Source organism: Musca domestica, unplaced genomic scaffold, assembly GCF_030504385.1.
Source record: "Musca domestica strain aabys unplaced genomic scaffold, Musca_domestica.polishedcontigs.V.1.1 13, whole genome shotgun sequence".
Lineage (NCBI taxonomy): Eukaryota > Metazoa > Arthropoda > Insecta > Diptera > Muscidae > Musca > Musca domestica.
In genome coordinates this window covers 4,170,978-4,192,845 of record NW_026712172.1, presented here as the reverse complement: position 1 = coordinate 4,192,845, position 21,868 = coordinate 4,170,978, and the positions used below count along the sequence as shown (strand labels likewise).

The following is a 21,868-nucleotide window of genomic DNA, read 5'->3' as shown; positions in this document are numbered from 1 at the left end:
TACCGCAGAGATGTCTGCATTATCGAATACGCTCTGTGAATTAACATCATTGAAGTGCCATCAGTGGGTGTCACTCAAAGTGGTGTAGTCTAATAATAATTCTCAGATTCAAGCACATTTCAACTCAATAAAATATTGCTACGTCTTTTATTATTCTCTCTGTCAATATAAGTTAGTTTAGTCAGAGGAGGAAAATTTTCAATCTAACGTTAGTGTACCTAAATAATTTACAGTTTAAATAAGTTAATTTTTTAATAATTGTAGCCATTAGGAAGATATTTGAAATCTACAGCTCTGTAGTGGGATTCTCTAAATCATATTTTGAGTTACCGACAAAAATCGGTAACTTTGAAATCCAAAATTTTGATATAAATAATAAGTTAAAGTTGACATCATTGATATCTATCGGTAGGTCCTGGCGACTACTTTGATTTCATCACTAACTTACCGACGAATCTCGTTAATTACGGTAACTCAAAAAATGAGTTAAGACAATTCCACAAGTTGTAGTTGATGTCTTTACCAAAACTTACCCATAATGGGTTCATTGCTTGTTATAGCCTCTATAAAATGGTACCACCAAATCTTAAGTATATTAAGGTTCTCAGAAATCGAAATTTTCCAATAAAGCTCTGTGTGAAAACCAACATACAAGGTATTTAGTTTTATCCACTAATAAACAAACGTTGTTTTTATAAAAGCAGCAACTATAGGATTAATAGCCTATTTTGTAACAGTATTTTTTTCTTTTCGTTTGGAAATTTATCGAAATTTATCTTCTGTCAGTTTGTCACTGAAAGAAAAAAAGCTTTCTCCCTTCTATTTTTGGTTTTGTAACGAAGAAAAAAAAAAAAACGATTCGTTTTAAACATAAATTGGCTGTTTGTTACAGAATCATACCAAAATTGTCTTATATGTCAACTTTTTGTTGGCGCATATTGCAGGACTATATTCATCAAATGTTTTCTCGACATTTTTAAATTTTATTTTACAATTTTTCGATGAATTTTGAATATATTGGGGCATGGTTATGGTTAAGGAAACACTGACATATCACAGTTCTTCGGGAATGGACGAGAGCTTTCAAAATATTTATGAAAACCCAAATTAAAACGAATACGTTTGAACACGAACGATTCGAGTGAAAGCTATTTTTTTTTGCCAAAGCAGGATGTATGTCTAACTATTTTTCAACAACAAAATGACTACGGTATCCCGAACAACACTGTTCTATTGATAGAACAGGGCGCCGTCGACGAAGGGTTTTTTGTTGTAACTGGCAAAACTAACTTAAAAGCAATGGTTAGGCTGATTTCGTTCAGGTAAACAAACGCATGACGAGTGGAGGAGATGATTATGTTAAAAAGTGCGGTTGTAAGATTTACAAAAAATGCAAAAAAAAAAAAATTGTTTAATTCAATTCTTTGGCTCTTCTTCTATTGATCTTACCATCTCGTCACCTTTGTCAAAAAAGTTTTTGTCATAGGAGTTATTTTTAAATAAATCCTGGAGATAATATCCCCAGACAAAATCCAAGGGAACTGATGAGGATTAGAGGCTCTCTTGAAAACCCTGGCATTCCCTGCCTTACCAATAGTAAACAATATCATCTTTCCACTAATGAACAAACGTTGTTTTTTTATAAAAACAACAATTATGAAATTAAGCATAACTATTTTGAAACAACAAAATAACATGTACTTATTTGAATGTAACCGAAATATGTTCATACCCTATACCACATAGTGGTAAGGATATTATGTCTTTGTGCATTTGTCTGTAACATGGAGAAGGAAGCAGATAGACCCATAGTTACTTTTGAGGATCTCCATAGAATCACTTTCTGAGTTGATTTATGCATGTCAGTCCGTCCGTCTGTCCAAATGCAGGTCGCATTTATTATCCGATTGAGATGAAATTTTCCAAACAACACTTGTTTGGCCCAAGGACGAACCCTATTGAAATTGGAGATAATCGGTAAAAAAATAGATATAGCTCCCATATATATCTTCTTCCGATTTGCCTTTTATTGTGCACCAAACGTGTAATATCAGTCCGAAGAGTTTGGAATTTTGCACATACAACCAAATTAGGCCTCAAAACAAGTATGCCAAATTTGATCGAAATCGGTTCAGATTTGGATATAGCTCCCATATATATTGTTGATCCGTTTTGTTATTTTTGTTCTCCGCAGCCGTAATATGCACTCTGTAACAACAAAATTTGGGGAAATATATCAAATGAAGCTCAGAAATACATTTGCTAAATTGTATAGAGATCGGTTCAGATTTGGATATAGCTCCCATATATATTTTTATCCGATTTCAAATTAATTGTGCACCAAATGGGGAATACAAGTCCGAATTTAAAAGATACAAATGCTTCGGCATATTTAGTCCTTTGAACTTTAAATTACAATTATAATCATAGCGTGTATAATTAAATTCTCCCATAAAATCTTTTAATTGTTATGTGGAGCTCTAGTCAATTAGCAAAGTGGTGTAGGGTATCTTTCCTGTTTTTTTTTTTTTTTGTATGTTGAAAATTAAAAGAATTATAGAAAAATGTGTTCAATTAAATGTTTTCCTTGTCTACCAAAGTTTAATCTAATTCGTCTTACAATTTCTGAGATGTGGCGCTTTTTTTAAAAGGGGTGTAGGATGGAGGGGGTGTCATCCCCCTCCAAATAGCGATTTAAAAAAAGGCTTACCTATTTTTATTAGGAAGCCTTGCAAACAAAAAAATTGAATTGATTCAGTCGATATGACCGGCCATGTAGTAATTACTCAATTATTTATCTAAGCTCAGAAATTTATTGCGGTTGGAAAATTTTGCTGGGTTTTTAAGTGCTGATGTAAGGTGGAACAGAAATGGCGAACACATTCTGGTTTTTGTTACATTTTTGGTTACTCTCAAATGTGTTGTTTTGGACAACGCCTGGGGACAAAGATGACCGTATTTTTATTATTCGCCTGTTGCAAAGTTTTAAACGTAGAAAACCCCATAAAATGTAGAGGATGTCATAAATTCTTCGACACATATGAATAAGGGGTGGGTTACCAGTATGGTGCCATTCGGTAAAAACTGATCAATTCATTCTGTTTTTGTCAAAATTTCACAAAGGCCCTTCAGCGCATTCAGACTTAAAAATACAAATGTAAATGTAAAGGGCAGCTGCTCTCTTCTGTAAAAATTAATAATGCATATTTCAATTTGGACAAAATATTCTTTTCTGTTTGTGAAACATTTGTTAAGGTGAGAGTCCATGTGTTGCTTCGCATCATGGCTAGGCATATTAATTACAAATTATGAGGGGAAACGACTGCTCTGGAATCCCTTTATGATATGTCACAAAATATGCCATGCGAAGACTTCACGCTGCTTATGTACTTATGCAATCCACACATGATACAACTGGTTGTACAACTTGGAGAGGTTGTATTCAAGATTGTATCGTTTGTGGCCTGGTTGTGCGGTTGTACAAAAAATCATTTTTTTTTTTGATATTTCGCATGTTGTACCAACAGATTGTAACGTTTGTGGGCATGTCGCATACAATTTCATTTTGTATTAATTTTTGAAGAGGCAACACCATTGTTTTGCACATCAAAACAGTACGAAATCCAATCAAATGTGTGATTTTAATGTATATATAAAATGGAATTTCAAAATAAATAAAAGCTATTGAGTCAATTAAAAACCATGAATTTTTTCCGGTGTCATCTTAACTCAAACTCTACGAGAAGTGAAGTTGCACGAAGAGGTTGTACAATAAGTTGTATCGTTTGTGACCGAAACACACAATTTGAGTACTCTCCAAGTTGTACAACCCCTTGTATCGTGTGTGGCTTGCATTACACCTTTGGTGTAATTTGCTTATATATAATTTGCTTTATTTTGATCGATTCCTCGCCAGAATACTTTTGACAGCAAGAGCATTATGGTAGAATGGCAATTGGGAGTTTGCTGTTATCGATCTTGTGCTCTGAAAGCATTTTTCACTCAGGCCACGTCAATAAGAAAAACACTGACATAATGTTTTCAAGTCTGTTTGTTGAAGTTTTTGATTCATATTTCGGTCTGCTTCACATCAAGTGACACGTATTTTATGTCATATATTTTTGTGTAAACGCCAATTTTTATACTCTCCACTATTCTACTCGAATTATGCCTTTCAGACCCCATTAAGAACGTTTATATTCTTGGTAAGCTTGAAGATTTAGTCAAGAAAATGCCAGTATTAGGTGTAGAAAATGCTCAACATAGGTTAACGTTTCGTTCGAATATTGAATCTCGTCAATTTTCTTTGGCACTTTTAACAATTTTTTTTCTATTTTTTTTTTCTCGTCCCAGCCGAACAAAACTTCTTGTTTACTCATTTAACTGACACTTTTTGTATTATGAATGAATGGTACCAAAACAAGAAGCAGCAGCAATTGCTGGCGTTTAGTTTGACAGCACAACCACAAAAAGAAAATTGTTGAAATAAAAGAAAAATGAATTCTGAATGAATTCAAATTTACCCCATTAAAGCTATTCGCCATGTTTGCCATGGAATTGAAAGAAAGAACTGTTTAGAACATATTTTTGAAAAAAAAAATCCAGCCATTTCATTCATTTTCCCACTGTTTAACTGATTTTAAAAATGAGGAAAAATATTGAATAAATTTGCATGCAAATTTGACAGGAAGCTGGTATAGCCCCAGGGCTGTATTCCTGTAGTTTTACGAAGCTGCACTACCTTCATATTGTAGCATGGTGCAATCTTGGTAAAATGAAAATAGTTTGTTAGGCTGATTTCGTTCAGGTAAACAAGCGCATGACGAGTGGAGGAGATGATTATGTTAAAAAGTGCGGTTGTAAGATTTACAAAAAATGCAAAAAAAAAAAAAATTGTTTAATTCAATTCTTTGGCTCTTCTTCTATTGATCTTACCATCTCGTCACCTTTGTCAAAAAAGTTTTTGTCATAGGAGTTATTTTTAAATAAATCCTGGAGATAATATCCCCAGACAAAATCCAAGGGAACTGATGAGGATTAGAGGCTCTCTTGAAAACCCTGGCATTCCCTGCCTTACCAATAGTAAACAATATCATCTTTCCACTAATGAACAAACGTTGTTTTTTTATAAAAACAACAATTATGAAATTAAGCATAACTATTTTGAAACAACAAAATAACATGTACTTATTTGAATGTAACCGAAATATGTTCATACCCTATACCACATAGTGGTAAGGATATTATGTCTTTGTGCATTTGTCTGTAACATGGAGAAGGAAGCAGATAGACCCATAGTTACTTTTGAGGATCTCCATAGAATCACTTTCTGAGTTGATTTATGCATGTCAGTCCGTCCGTCTGTCCAAATGCAGGTCGCATTTATTATCCGATTGAGATGAAATTTTCCAAACAACACTTGTTTGGCCCAAGGACGAACCCTATTGAAATTGGAGATAATCGGTAAAAAAATAGATATAGCTCCCATATATATCTTCTTCCGATTTGCCTTTTATTGTGCACCAAACGTGTAATATCAGTCCGAAGAGTTTGGAATTTTGCACATACAACCAAATTAGGCCTCAAAACAAGTATGCCAAATTTGATCGAAATCGGTTCAGATTTGGATATAGCTCCCATATATATTGTTGATCCGTTTTGTTATTTTTGTTCTCCGCAGCCGTAATATGCACTCTGTAACAACAAAATTTGGGGAAATATATCAAATGAAGCTCAGAAATACATTTGCTAAATTGTATAGAGATCGGTTCAGATTTGGATATAGCTCCCATATATATTTTTATCCGATTTCAAATTAATTGTGCACCAAATGGGGAATACAAGTCCGAATTTAAAAGATACAAATGCTTCGGCATATTTAGTCCTTTGAACTTTAAATTACAATTATAATCATAGCGTGTATAATTAAATTCTCCCATAAAATCTTTTAATTGTTATGTGGAGCTCTAGTCAATTAGCAAAGTGGTGTAGGGTATCTTTCCTGTTTTTTTTTTTTTTTTGTATGTTGAAAATTAAAAGAATTATAGAAAAATGTGTTCAATTAAATGTTTTCCTTGTCTACCAAAGTTTAATCTAATTCGTCTTACAATTTCTGAGATGTGGCGCTTTTTTTAAAAGGGGTGTAGGATGGAGGGGGTGTCATCCCCCTCCAAATAGCGATTTAAAAAAAGGCTTACCTATTTTTATTAGGAAGCCTTGCAAACAAAAAAATTGAATTGATTCAGTCGATATGACCGGCCATGTAGTAATTACTCAATTATTTATCTAAGCTCAGAAATTTATTGCGGTTGGAAAATTTTGCTGGGTTTTTAAGTGCTGATGTAAGGTGGAACAGAAATGGCGAACACATTCTGGTTTTTGTTACATTTTTGGTTACTCTCAAATGTGTTGTTTTGGACAACGCCTGGGGACAAAGATGACCGTATTTTTATTATTCGCCTGTTGCAAAGTTTTAAACGTAGAAAACCCCATAAAATGTAGAGGATGTCATAAATTCTTCGACACATATGAATAAGGGGTGGGTTACCAGTATGGTGCCATTCGGTAAAAACTGATCAATTCATTCTGTTTTTGTCAAAATTTCACAAAGGCCCTTCAGCGCATTCAGACTTAAAAATACAAATGTAAATGTAAAGGGCAGCTGCTCTCTTCTGTAAAAATTAATAATGCATATTTCAATTTGGACAAAATATTCTTTTATGTTTGTGAAACATTTGTTAAGGTGAGAGTCCATGTGTTGCTTCGCATCATGGCTAGGCATATTAATTACAAATTATGAGGGGAAACGACTGCTCTGGAATCCCTTTATGATATGTCACAAAATATGCCATGCGAAGACTTCACGCTGCTTATGTACTTATGCAATCCACACATGATACAACTGGTTGTACAACTTGGAGAGGTTGTATTCAAGATTGTATCGTTTGTGGCCTGGTTGTGCGGTTGTACAAAAAATCATTTTTTTTTTTTGATATTTCGCATGTTGTACCAACAGATTGTAACGTTTGTGGGCATGTCGCATACAATTTCATTTTGTATTAATTTTTGAAGAGGCAACACCATTGTTTTGCACATCAAAACAGTACGAAATCCAATCAAATGTGTGATTTTAATGTATATATAAAATGGAATTTCAAAATAAATAAAAGCTATTGAGTCAATTAAAAACCATGAATTTTTTCCGGTGTCATCTTAACTCAAACTCTACGAGAAGTGAAGTTGCACGAAGAGGTTGTACAATAAGTTGTATCGTTTGTGACCGAAACACACAATTTGAGTACTCTCCAAGTTGTACAACCCCTTGTATCGTGTGTGGCTTGCATTACACCTTTGGTGTAATTTGCTTATATATAATTTGCTTTATTTTGATCGATTCCTCGCCAGAATACTTTTGACAGCAAGAGCATTATGGTAGAATGGCAATTGGGAGTTTGCTGTTATCGATCTTGTGCTCTGAAAGCATTTTTCACTCAGGCCACGTCAATAAGAAAAACACTGACATAATGTTTTCAAGTCTGTTTGTTGAAGTTTTTGATTCATATTTCGGTCTGCTTCACATCAAGTGACACGTATTTTATGTCATATATTTTTGTGTAAACGCCAATTTTTATACTCTCCACTATTCTACTCGAATTATGCCTTTCAGACCCCATTAAGAACGTTTATATTCTTGGTAAGCTTGAAGATTTAGTCAAGAAAATGCCAGTATTAGGTGTAGAAAATGCTCAACATAGGTTAACGTTTCGTTCGAATATTGAATCTCGTCAATTTTCTTTGGCACTTTTAACAATTTTTTTTCTATTTTTTTTTTCTCGTCCCAGCCGAACAAAACTTCTTGTTTACTCATTTAACTGACACTTTTTGTATTATGAATGAATGGTACCAAAACAAGAAGCAGCAGCAATTGCTGGCGTTTAGTTTGACAGCACAACCACAAAAAGAAAATTGTTGAAATAAAAGAAAAATGAATTCTGAATGAATTCAAATTTACCCCATTAAAGCTATTCGCCATGTTTGCCATGGAATTGAAAGAAAGAACTGTTTAGAACATATTTTTGAAAAAAAAAATCCAGCCATTTCATTCATTTTCCCACTGTTTAACTGATTTTAAAAATGAGGAAAAATATTGAATAAATTTGCATGCAAATTTGACAGGAAGCTGGTATAGCCCCAGGGCTGTATTCCTGTAGTTTTACGAAGCTGCACTACCTTCATATTGTAGCATGGTGCAATCTTGGTAAAATGAAAATAGTTTGTTTCAAATTTAAATATGATTTATCGAATGACGTTCGGACTACTTTGCATATGGTTGTTGCTTTCAATAGTTCAACAACACGTGCTGTTACCAGTAAAATTGTACCATGTTATGGATCCTGGAACTTACATACCCATACTGATAACGTTACTGCTCGTTGGTTTCTCTCCTCAATTATAGAATCTGTCCAATTTTACAGGCGAATACAATAATTAAATTAAGACATAAATATAAATATTGCATGCAATAAATGCAGGATCGGTGTTGTAGTCCATACAAATCAATCAGTCTGTGTAAACGTATGTGTGTTTTGAGCAATATATACAAAATTAGTACATACATATGCACGGTTAATCTACGAGTTTGTTATTTACTTGGCGACATTCGCTTGTAGCTAATTTGCATCACATTACTTGAGTTGCAGGATTAGTAGATTATCGATTTATAACACCGAAGTGGGAGGGGGACACAGAAGCATTTGAGTTTTGGGTTAGTAGTGTCGAATGCAGGGGCCGGGGTTGTGGTTTCCTGGGGGAATGTTTGCCTGGCGGCACATTGTAATTACCTGTCAACGATGGGGCATGGGTCTGGCATGTGGTGTGATTTGAATCGGCAAGCGGGTAAACGTTTGTGGGGTACATGGTAAGGGTGCTACTACTATTCATTTGAAATGTCTGAGAGACGTTGGCTGAGGTACACGTGGTAATTGATTCGGCACGTATGAGATCGGGTGGTGACATCAGCGGATCGCCATAAAGTGCACAGGACACGGCGGTCGGTGTCAATATGTGGGTATGTAAAGGCTTTTCGGTGTATGTGGGATCCTCTTGCAGACTGCCAGCATTGCTGGGAGGGCTAGAAAGAGTTGAATTGAATGTTACACTCTTGAACAGTTTACTGTGCCGCGCCACGTACCCTTCCACTGTGGGCTCCATTGAGAGACTCCTGTGTTGCGGTTGCGAGTCTGTGGGCGCATCACAGCCAGTCCCTGTCGGCGATCGTCGGTATTGTCGTTCGTGACTGAATTTCTTGAGGATGCTTTTTAGTTTTCTCCTCTCGAATGTTTCATTGGACTCTGGACTGAGGGGGGCATAATCGTGTTGCACCGAATCTAAATGATGTTGTCTGTGGTACTGTGTGGATGGGACACCCTTGGGGGTCTGCGACGCGGATGTGTTGGTCGATGTCGTGGAACTTGACTCGTATACAAATTGCGAATTTATGCCCGCCGTATCGCTATGGCAACGGTACAGTGCTTCAGGCATGGGAACACAGCTGGTTGTTTTGGAACTGTCCAAGCTGAAGCTACGGGTTTGAAGGGCGCTCTCTAGCTCGGCAAGTTTTTGCCTTTCGTTGAGAATTTTGAGACGTTTCACAAAAGGCAATCCGTTGTATTCGGGTGATAAGTCGAATACAGATTGATAAAGTTTCGATCTGGTGGCGTTTGCGTCAGTGTTCCCATTGCCTGAGTTAACCTGTTTGCACTTATCAGAAATTTTTGACGATTGGCCCATGGCGTCTTGACGATAACCCCTTTTCCTCGCAGGCACAGGTGGGGCTTTTGATGCCTTCTGAGGCTGTCCTTCTTTCGATATCTGTCGTGGAATATTGCCATCGGAGTTGTTTTTCAATGGAGAAAATATGTCGTCTGAGGATGTGTTTGATGTGGCTAAACTGGTATAACTGGACGAAATCATTGTCGCCAACTTAAGCTTGGACCATGGTTTAATAGGTGTATCTGTATCGGATACAATTGAGGATGTTGCTGTGGACGGTTTGATGATTTGACTTGAAATGGTGGAAATTTGTTTGTGCGATGCATTGGACCCATCACTATTCCCTCTCTCGGCCATAGGCGTTTCTGCTTCAACACTTTTCAAAACAGCTAATGATTTGGGTGGTTCCTTCTTTACACCTCCATTGGAGGCTGACGCAGTCGTAGCCAGTTTTTCACTGGGTTCTGTGCTTTGAGTTTGTGGTATTTTGGTGCCGTTGCCACTTGAACTCTCTGCCGCCTCTTGTAGTTTTTGTATCCTTTGTCTAAATGACACCTTCATCATCGGTTTTATTTGGGCTACTGCCAGAGACGTCGGCGCCGTGTTGCTATGGCTGCTACTTGCAATCGATATGTTTTCTACTTTTTTTGTAATTTCACCTACCGACATGATCTGAAAGAATCGGTCATGGTACCAGAAATGCGTCAGGAATGAAAAAATAAACTTACCGGTGGGGAGGGGTCGGTGCCCTGGGCAGCAGGAGGATCGTTTTTGATCTTTAGTTGCTGCAAGCGTTGAATCAATGGCAACCCCTCGTTGATCTCCCTCTCGGGTTCCTCCTGTATCGATTCCTGTGGTGATAACGTACAGGTTACATGTGAGTTAGGTGGAGATTTCTGTGGTGGTGTAGACTTAACAGCTCGCTCTTCGCGATCCTAGTGCAAGACACATAAAGACACATACAAAACTACTTTAGGAGCGGGGATTGACACTCAGTAACTCAGTTTGCGGGTTGGCAGTGTATTTGTCAAACAATTCCAAAACAAAATGCGAAATAAGCGAAAACGGAACTAAAACGTGAAATTAAAATTCACATTCGAATAAAGCACGCCGGACACAGCACGAAAACAAAAAGAGAAATCCCAACATACCAAAAAGTTAATATGAGAATCATAAAACAAATGTTGACAGAGCTTGCAGAACTCTTTGTTGACGACTTTTGGCATAGACAAATGAAAATATAGACAACGAAATGCTCTCACCATTTATCTTCGAAAAAATCGCATCACCCGATGTCGTCTATATCGTTTCAGGGGTATGAGTGAGAATATTGAAGTTACTCAATTTTAAAAAACTGTTGGATATTTGTCAGTTGAAAATTGTTCCATAATAAACGATAAGTGAAAACTATGTAGTGGCATCGAAAAATATGGTAATATTCCAGTGAACATCTTGAAAAACGATAAAATGTGTTTTCGAAGTCGAGTGGGTTGAACGCGTAAATCAGCATGTTGAATATGCAAAACATGATGAGAGCCACCTGGATAAAAAGACAAAATTAACTTTTCGTTGTCTATATCGTCATTTATCTATGCTTTTGGAAAAAAAACTGTCATTGAAGAGCAAATTTGCAAGAGCTTTTGTGAGGTCTAAGTATAGGCTCAAACTAATAACTATGAGCCTATAAATAAGATTTCTGCTTCGATTAATCCCTAGCTGTATTTTGTCATGCCTTTTTCAAGCTCAAGGCCTATCTTCGTAAGCTTCTTATAATATTAATCTCAATTTCGTTTGGTATGTAGGGCTTAAATAAAGAAAGAATACAAAAGCAATTTGCGTGTGTGTGTGTGTGAAGTGTTTTTGTGAGATAGTTTATGGATTGATCCGAGCGATAACTATTTATTTTGTCTAAACGTTAAAGCTCTTGTGACCCCTAAGGTATGGAAAAAAAAAACGAAATACCAACGAATACTTGGAGTCATTTGGAGCTGATGAAGAAACTACATATCTATGTACTTGTATAAAGCTGCGAAAAACGACTAGGTCCGTCTATAGGTAAGTTGAAATACTTATTGGTAATTCTGAATGAAATCTGATTTTTTGCAATGTTAGATTTACCCCAAATAAAAACCTGTCGGGAACACAAAGATTATAGAGAGAGAGAGAGAGCAACGCTAGAAGATGTGTTTGAGCAGCGGTGCTCAAGAAGAAATATCTCTTTTCAGTCAAATTTCTCTTTGCTTATTTAAATCAAGAACAAAACAGTGTTAAGTCATTATTTATACAAATATTTTTTATCCATTTGCTTTATAAATTATTTTGGCAAACATTCGTGATTAAAAACAATTTAATAGAACCGTAAAATATAAAGAAAAACAGAATTTTAATTTTCTCTTTTTTCTCTTCATGTTCTAGAACACGGTTTTGAGCACCGCTGGTTTGAGGCAATCGCAGTTCCAAACAGGAAAAATCACTGCAACATTGATTTAAAAATGTGTCGCTCCATAGGGCCAATGTAAATACGAGGACTGAGCTGAGATGACGGTCCTTGGCTGAGTAGAAGAATATTAACGCAGAAAACTAACGGTCAAAATATATATGTATAAAAAATATGTGTTTATAAATCCGCATGTCAAAAATAAATTTCTTTGAAGCCATTATAATTCCTTAGAACTTCTTGCAGTTTGACAACTATAAATCAACATTTTAAAGCCTAACATAGTATGCTGTACTTTAGCAGACCTGCTAGTAGATAAGTCCGTAAAAGAGAAAACTGAAATTCTAGTTTTTCTTATATTTTATTTTATTTTATAAGTTTGCCCAAAATTATTGATAAGGCAAATTATTAAAACATATATAGCATTTTCAGATTAAATGAAACTTTTTGCAATTCAAATGAAACTTTTTGCAGCGGGAATGAAACCTTTTGCAGTGGAATTGAAACCTTTTGCAGTGGAAATGAAACCTTTTGCAGTGGAAATGAAACCTTTTGCAGCGGGAATGAAACCTTTTGCAACCGAAATGAAACCTTTTGCAACCGAAATGAAACTTTTTGCAAATCAAATGAAACTTTTAGAATTTTAGAAGAAAAAATAACAAAACATTTTTATTTTTAGTAGGTTTAAAATTAAATCAACTAATTATAACTAATATATAGTTAAAGAGGAATTTTTATTGATTATTAATATCTATGTTTTTATAATTTTTTTAAAGCTTCCATAAAACACAAGTGTAGATGCAGAAAGATTGAAAAAAGTTTTTTCAAGGTATTTTTTTCAAAGGACCCGAATTAGGTACCTTTTTATAATCTCCTCCATGAAAGGGAGATATAATAAATTTCTCATTCGGTTTGTAACACCTCTAAATATTCGTCGTAGACCCCATAAAGTATATACAATCATGATCATAGTTGATTTAATGATCAATAAAGCTGCTAAGCGGGAATCCTTTATTAGGTAAGATTAATAGTATACTATAACTATAAAAATTGTGGTAAAGCTTAATTTCACATTTCAGTCCTGGCCATACCTATAAAGGCCAAAATTTGTTTAAATTTCTCTTTTTATCGTTAAGCATTTGGGATTTAATAATATGGAAGCATTTTATATCAAATCAATAAAGAACCATTTGTTATTACAATAATTGAAAATTTCAGAAATAATATAAATAAATGTAGATATTTATAATCAATAAAAATCCTCTTTGTCAATATATTAGTTATAATTAATTGATTTAATTTAAAAACTACTAAAAATAAAAATGTTTTGTTATTTTTCCTTCTATAAATTTAAAAGTTTCATTTGATTTGCAAAAAGTTTCATTTCGGTTGCAAATGGTTTCATTTCGGTTGCAAAAGGTTTCATTTCCGCTGCAAAAGGTTTCATTTCCACTGCAAAAGGTTTCAATTCCACTGCAAAAGGTTTCATTTCCGCTGCAAAAAGTTTAATTTGAATTGCAAAAGGTTTCATTTAATCTGAAAATGCTATAGATAATATTTTAAAACAGATTGGTTGATGATTTTTAAAACATTTACTGTATCTAATGTTTCGAAATGTCACCAATTGGACAACAAAAAAATATCAAATGCAAGGATTGATTCGCTCTTCTAAATAAAATATGATGCGTATCTTGTGATGTTGACAACATTTCTATGGATCTGTGACTACAAGAACTCTAATTCTGTTTCCTGTTATTTTTATACCCTCCACCTTGGAAAGGAGGGTATATTAACTTTGTCATTCCGTTTGTAATATCCCTAAATATTCGTCGTAGACCCCATAAAGTATATATTTATAATCAGCATACAATTCTAAGTCGATTTAACGTTGTCCGTCTGCTGTTGAAATCACGATAGGGTAAGTGTACCAGTAGTCGGCACTTTTAGGTTTTTCAATATTTCAATCTTTCGACATTCTGAGTGAAATCTTTCAATTGCAGAAAAATAAAGTTGTTCAGATTCCAAATTTTGTTTAGTTTTGGAATAATAAACAACAATTGAATTTGTATATATAAAATTGGCAAAAATTGCAATTTTAATAAAATAGTAGCCGGCCCAATTTTCCAATGCTCGGCATGACTATTTGCCAGTAGTCGGCATATGCTATTTCAGAAAAAAATATTATTTTGTATATTTTTTTCTTTCAAATAGTATAAAACAATGCTATATTACTAATTCACAGTTTAATTAACTAATTTCGTTTTTAAATAGTGTTTTATTTAATTATCATTCTAAACCAAATATAGGTAGAAAATCAAGAATAGTATGGTTCCTTCAGTAACGTTTGGATTTTCAATTGAAAAAAAATTGAGATTAAATAAAAAAGTACCTTTCTTATATTTGGAATTTGTGAATTGATCTTTTTCCTTTAGATAACCAAAATTTTTTTTAAATGCCACCGCTATCTTCAACGTCAAATAGCTGATTTAAAAAAAAACCTACTTAATTTAGAAAAGTTGGTCAAAAAGCACAAATTAAAGCAACTGCCAACTCAAAACTATATTTTATGTGAGTAGTTTTTGGATTATTTTTTAATACTTTTTTCAAGTTTTGGTGAAATAGGTCAAAAATGATATTTTTCACCCCCTGCCGACTACTGGCAAATCTCTTTTTTCTCTTTCTAATGTCGGCATTAAATAATTTAAGAGAAAAATTCTTGATTATGTATGTTTTTTAAGTTATAAAATGATCTTTAGACTGTTATTTACTATTATAAAATATTTCTGATTCCAAAAGTATTAAATTTAATTTACTTAAATCGATTATTAAATTGACGCCACCACTAATTTTTCTTTACAAACAAGCACTATCGCACGCGTTGGAAGACACTCACTGCCAAAACCCGTTATTCTCTCTTCATAAATGATCGGAGTCCATTGTTTTTTTTACAGAAAGAGAGCAGATAACACAGTTGACGCTTTTTTGCAATTATTTCATTATTTGGTCAATTCTATTCTTAGTTATTTAAGTTTAAATTTCAAAACTGCCGACTACTGGGACATGACGAACTTATGCGCACTTACCCTACAACCTACATTATTTGACGTAGAGCGTCAAAATTTAGCAGAATAATTTGTATTGTGTCTAGGATGGTTGGTATTGAAAATGCAAATATATCGACCCACGTTCTGGTATAGTCCTCATGTAACGGTACCTCCCGATATTCTGTATTTTGATTTTTGCCACATTTTTCACGGATTTGTCTAAAAATTGGTATTTGTCATAATGAGTCCTAGTTCGTGTGGCGAAACATTGTATGTATAGGTCCACGCTTTGGTTTTTTTATACCCTTCACCGTAGTATGGAGAGTATATTAAGTTTGTTATTCCGTTTATAACACCTCGAAATATACATTTTAGACCCCACAAAGTACATATATTCTTGATCAGCACAAAATTCTATGTTGACTTAGCTATGTCCGTCGGTCTGTGGAAATCACCCTAGCTTCCGAACGAAATTAAGTTGATTGATAAAATTTTACTCAAATGTATATTATGTCTGCAGGACTTTTGGTATTGAAAATGGGCCATTTAGGTCCCCAGGTATTTGATGATTTTGGGGACATTATTCATCGGAATTGTTTGAAATTTGGTATTTGAAGTTAGTAATGGATACTGCAGCCTTATGCTGACAATTGTCTGTGCAGTTCCACATTTTGGTATAGCCCCCATATAATAATACATTATTCACCGATTTTTTTTCCATGTTTCGCATTTAAATATTATAATGTGTTATGACAAAATTGAATGCAGGTCGACTTCATCGTTTAGACCCTAATATGACGGCTACATTTGATATTTTTAACAGCATTTTTAACGGATTGTATTTTTTTGAAAATTGCTAAATTCTTTCCAAGTGGTGGAGGGTAAAAGTTCGGCCCGGCCGAGCTTACACTTTTATTACTTGTTACTTTTATACACTTACACCACATAGTCGTAAGGGTATTATTATGTCTTTGTGAATTATTTGTAACATGGAGAAGGAAGCGAGATTGACCCATAGTTTTTTTTTTTTGAATATCGTCTTAGAATCACTTTCCGTCCGCCTGTCCATGTATTTTTGTGAACAAAATGCAGGTCGCATTTATTATCCGATTGAGATTAAATTTTCCAAACAATGTTTGTTTGGCACAAGGACGAACTCTATAGAAATTGGTGAGAATCGTTTCAAATTTATATATACCTCCCATATATATCTTCAACCGATTTCGGGTTCTGTACCAAGCGGCCAATATCAGTCCAAATTACCTGAATTTTGGCACATACGACCGAATTCAGTCTAGAAGTAAGTACATACACGGTTCAGATAAAGCTATAGCTCCCATATATATGTTTCATCCGATTTGGGGTGTTAAGTCCTCACATGCGTAACATGTACTCCACATGAATGATATTTGGTACCTGACATCAGAAAATACCTCTGTTAAATTTTATCGAGATCGGTTCAGATAAGAATAAAGTTCCCATGTACTCCCACATGCACTCCTCAACAATGATATTCGATACCGGGCATCAGATACTGTTCGAAAATACCTCTGCCATATTTTATTTAGATCATCCGATTTTACGGCTATTGCTCACCCTGTATGTAATATAAGCCAAAACTGAATAGATTTTTATACCCTGCACCACAAGGTGGTGAGGGTATTATGTCTTTGTGCATTTGTTTGCAACAGAAAAAGGAAACGAGAAAAATCCTTTTGATGATCTGCATAGAATCACATTCTGAGTCGATTTATGCATGCCCGTCCGTCTGTCTGTCTGTGCATGTATTTTTGTAAACCAAGTACAGGTCGCATTTATTGCCCGATTCAGATGAAATTTTGTACAAATAATTTGTTTGACCCAAGTACGAACCTTATTGAAATTGGAGATAATCGGTCAAAATTTAGGTATAACTCCCATATATATTTTCGTCCAATTTGCCTAATATTGTGCACCAAACTTGTAGTATCAGCACAAATAATATGGAATTTTGCACGTCAGTAACAACGATATTTGGGGAAATATATCAAATATAACTCAGAAATACCCTTGCTAAATTTTATCCAGATCGGTCAATATTTGGATATAGCTCCCATATATATCTTCGTCCGATTTGCCTTTTATGGTGCACCAAACGTGTAATATTAGCCCAAATGGAATGGAATTCGGTACTTACGACCAAATTGAGTCTAGAAACCAGAATGTCAAATTTGGTGGAAATCGGTTCAGACATAGCTATAGCTCCCATACATATTGTTCATTCGATTTGTTGAATTTATCCTGCATAGCCGCAATATGGACTCCGTAGTAACGATATAACGATGTAGTAACGATATATATATATATATATATATATACAGCTCAGAAATAACTTTGTCAAATTTTATCGAGGTCGGCTATATATATATATATATATATATATATATATATATATATATATATATATATATATATATATATATATATATATATATATATATATATATATATATATATATATATATATACAGCTCAGAAATAACTTTGTCAAATTTTATCGAGGTCGGCTCAGATTTGAATATAGCTCCCATATATATCATTTCATCATTTCATATTCAACGGAATTTTACCATTCGATTAAACTCGGTATATCCATTGCTCCTATAAATATTTTTAATATAATCCTTATCGAAGTCATATCATGCACTATTTAGAAATGTTATTTGGGTAAAAGTTGGTATGATTTACTTCACATAAATTCCCAATATAATTTTTTCTGTTACGGTAGCTCTACTAAATACACATAGTCGGCCCGTCCGACTCTTCACCTCTCTTTACTGTTTTTTATTTTGGCTGTTATTTTCTTTAAGTTTTTCCGTCTTCATGGATGCAGTTTTTTCAAAAAGCTATGCTCGATATTTATATAGCTTTAATAGCTAGGCCGTAAACAATGTAGACCCTGGTTGAGGGCAAGATACCTACCTACCTACAGTTTAAAGACGGGCATGCATAAATCTGAGGGGCATGCATAAATCGACTCAGAATGTGATTCTATGCAGGTCATCAAAAGGATCGATGGGTCTATCACGTTTCTTTTTACCTGTTACAAACAAATGCACAAGGACATAATACCTTGACAACCTTGTGGTCAAAGGAATATAAAAAGATATAGTTTAAGATGAGATTTATTTGTTTATAGTTTTATAGCTGCACAGTGCAACAGAAGCCAGTGTAGTTCTTATTACCTGATTAGTTTTTTTTTTGAAATTTAAGGTAAGACTGGGTGCCAAAGATATTAATTTAGAAATGTGTGCAGAATTCTGGTCGAACTGAAACGTGATTTAAGGAAAAATAACGTGAAGCCAAAGTGCAGTGCATTCTCTAATGTATGATATCGTGCGGTACAAAATGAGATCGAAATCGAAATTCGCTCAGCCCCTAGTATTTGATTTTTTATATATTGTCGACTGAGCTGCATTGTTTTATTTCATATATTAAAAGGAACCGTCATTTAGTGTTATGCAAAATATCAAAGCTCGATTCCTAGAATTCCTTTGCAATATTTCTAGTACTCTGACCAAAATATTCACAGCGAAAGCCGCCTCTGACTTTAATTCAATAACTGTGTTTGGCTCAACTATTACCAAAGAATTGAATTTGACGATATGGCGAGGCATACCCTAGTGATCAGTTCAGTTACGTAGAACAAAGTTCCATCCTAATCAGATGAGCGCCTAGATTTTGATATCTATTAGATTTCAAACGCGTTCTATTCCATATAGTCTCTATCGGAATCTAAAACAACACATGAATATCGGATATGAATATTGATGATTGACTTTGATTTTCGGATCGTTTTTCTGGTGCATACGCATATTGAGTTGTGCATTATTCGATGGATAAGCACATTTCAAAAGTGTGATTTTGCATCAACGCCATCATCATTAGTTATTGTGTCAAATGCTGACGTCATACATACAAGTAATGAAAATAATGATTACCAGCAACTGAATGTGTGGTTGCAAACCAAAAACAAAAAAAAAATATATATATATATATATATATAATGAAGAAGAAGAAAAAAAGAAATACAGATTTTACAAACACACAGGCGGGACGCATACATACCTGTTTCTCTTTGAGTAAACGCAGTCTTTGCAACAGCGGCAACCCGGCCCCAATGGGACTGGGAGTTTTATCGTGCAATTCGGCCTTCACATCCGCCGACTCTTCCTTTTCATCGGATCGCACTCGGGACATACGTTTCAGCATGGTTTTTCCATTTTTAGGGGATGTGTTGTGTAGCGGCTGCATTTCCAATGACTCATCACTTCTTCGTGATGTTCTTAGACGTTTGCCAAAACAAAATGTATACGTTGATCATATTACTATCTCAGGATTATAATTCTATGATTTTTTATTAGGTAATGTAAGACAAGTGCAAAGGCTGAAGCTGAGCGGGGCCGACAATGTGAACCCCTACACAAGACTTTCTCAAGATCTAAAACCCTTTTGCTTAGCATGAAATAACGCTTTGAGATACTGAGATCAATAATAGGACTTGTTCTTGCATTTAAAGGTTGGGAATTGATATTATTACGTTCCTCCTTTCGAATAGTCCTAGCGATGTGAATCCTATATCTTGCAGCAACCTGAATTTGAGTCTTCAAATATTTTTATATTGTGATGCGAGAGTTGTATCTGGCACTTGCTCGGTACCATATTAAAATCCAGTCCCTTGTATATGTTTGGATATATCATTATTTAAGTAAAAAGGTATTCACAATTGTATCGGAATTTTGATAATTCTCACACAAAATTATAATTCAGTTTGCCCGCAAAACCTTTATCCGATCATCATCTGCCTAAAGATCTGACCTACTGCAATGTTTCACCTTGCTTAAAAGGCTTAAAATATAGACTTCTATTGTGATCCTAACCTGGCCTCATGCCAAATTTCGTTAGGATCTGTGGTGTTGGGTCAAAAAAAAAAAAAAAAAGGTTAACTTTTGTATCAGCCACGCCACAACAATTCCCATATCTAATAGATGTTTGAATTACCTGGTTTTTTTAAGTACACTTCGGAATCCTTTGACATCATGTCTCAATTTATCGACAATCTTCTTTGAGGCACTATTTTCGCTACTATCACTGTGATTAACATGGTGGCTATGGCTGTGGTGATGTCCTTGGTGATTGGCTGCATCCTTGTCCGCCTTGGCTTTGGCGTGTTTCTTATTAACACATCTGACTTCCATTAGACGTTTTCTTCCCAGCGTTTGAAGTATTTCTTGAGCCTCTGGGTAGTCTTTCATAGCCGCCAATACATCTTCACGGGATAGGGAAAAAAGCTCGGAATACCCTACCGATCGAACATCTGCAGTTCGTCTGGAATTTGTATAAAGATCAATTTGAGTATTTAAGAATGTATTTCCTTTGCCATTGTCCTACTTGTTAAGGCCATCTAAGTTTAATATTCCGATTTCGCCGAAAAAATCACCCGCCTTCATGGTTGTCAACACTTTGCCCGTTTCGCTCAACACTTCCAAGATGCCGTCTGCTATTATGAACATTTCTCTAGCCACTTCGCCTTTGCGACATATTGAATCTCCAGGAGTGAAGATATACGCCTTCATTTTTAGCACCAGGTCGTGCAGGAATTCTGGTTGGCATTCTTGAAAAATGGTGACTTTTTTTAAAACACTCAAATTTACGTGCAATGCCAATTCCGTCTTCAGTTTATCTGGTAAAAGGCCAAGGGCTGTATTTATGTCGCCACCACCTTGGATGCGACCTCTGGACCAACTGTAGTCGTACCAACGAAGAACTCGCCGCTTCATACCACCAGGCACCTGTAAGATGTTAACAATCGTATCTATACTAAATCTAGTCAACTGGGTGCTAAAAGTTACCATACCTTATGGTGTCTCATGTAGGTTTTTGCTCCATCCAGCAGCCTTTCAAATTCGAGGCGATTTGCGTTTCGGTTGGTAATCACATTGCCAACTTGGCCGACAATGGTGGCAAAGATAAAAACACCAATTAAATAACTCACTATGGTGAAGACATATCTGAAATTGAACCATAATTTTAGGATTAATCGTTTACCTAGTCACACTCCTAAATAGGATTCATCAAAGTTTTCGAAAACAAGGATGACTTCACATACAAAGATGGTTATGAAGGAACTATGTACTCCTTGAAATGAATATCACAATCAACAGTTGAAGGCTGTCCGAGATTTTCGAAAACTTTGATTCTATTTATTCTTATCAAGAAGAAATAAAAAGATTAATGCAAATTACAACACTAGGCTTGGCTTGTTCGTTAAATTTCTTACGACTGGCGGACAGCCCTCAACTTTTTTTTTGCCGATATTTATTCCAGAGAGGTTTCTTAGTTATACGTAAAGTTATATGCATACCCATAGCTTGAACCAAACTGAAGTAATCTGGATTTGATTCCGCGCCTCGGGATCGATCTTGGGCCGTCCACCGAAAAATTTGGTCTTGATTTGAGTACGAAATATTGAATACAAAATATGTATGTATGTAATTAGTTATAGTTTTAGTGTGCTTGTCGCTAAGGAGTAACACAATAACCCAATGTAAATCAATGTAAAGCTAGAAGGTCAACC

At 35.0% G+C, this 21,868-nt stretch overlaps 1 protein-coding gene across 1 annotated transcript in view; it reads right to left on the bottom strand.

Annotated features, from left to right (window-relative positions):
- Window positions 1–21,868, bottom strand: part of LOC101900750 (uncharacterized) — a 112,440-nt gene that overhangs the window by 8,690 nt on the left and 81,882 nt on the right. Inside the window, exons 11-17 of the mRNA XM_059118529.1 lie at window positions 21,149–21,302; window positions 20,683–21,083; window positions 20,293–20,619; window positions 19,360–19,576; window positions 10,500–10,706; window positions 9,191–10,443; window positions 8,841–9,130 (exon numbers count right to left, since the gene is read on the bottom strand). Coding sequence (XP_058974512.1) covers window positions 8,841–9,130; window positions 9,191–10,443; window positions 10,500–10,706; window positions 19,360–19,576; window positions 20,293–20,619; window positions 20,683–21,083; window positions 21,149–21,302 — 2,849 coding nt within the window. The remainder of the gene's footprint in view (window positions 1–8,840; window positions 9,131–9,190; window positions 10,444–10,499; window positions 10,707–19,359; window positions 19,577–20,292; window positions 20,620–20,682; window positions 21,084–21,148; window positions 21,303–21,868) is intronic.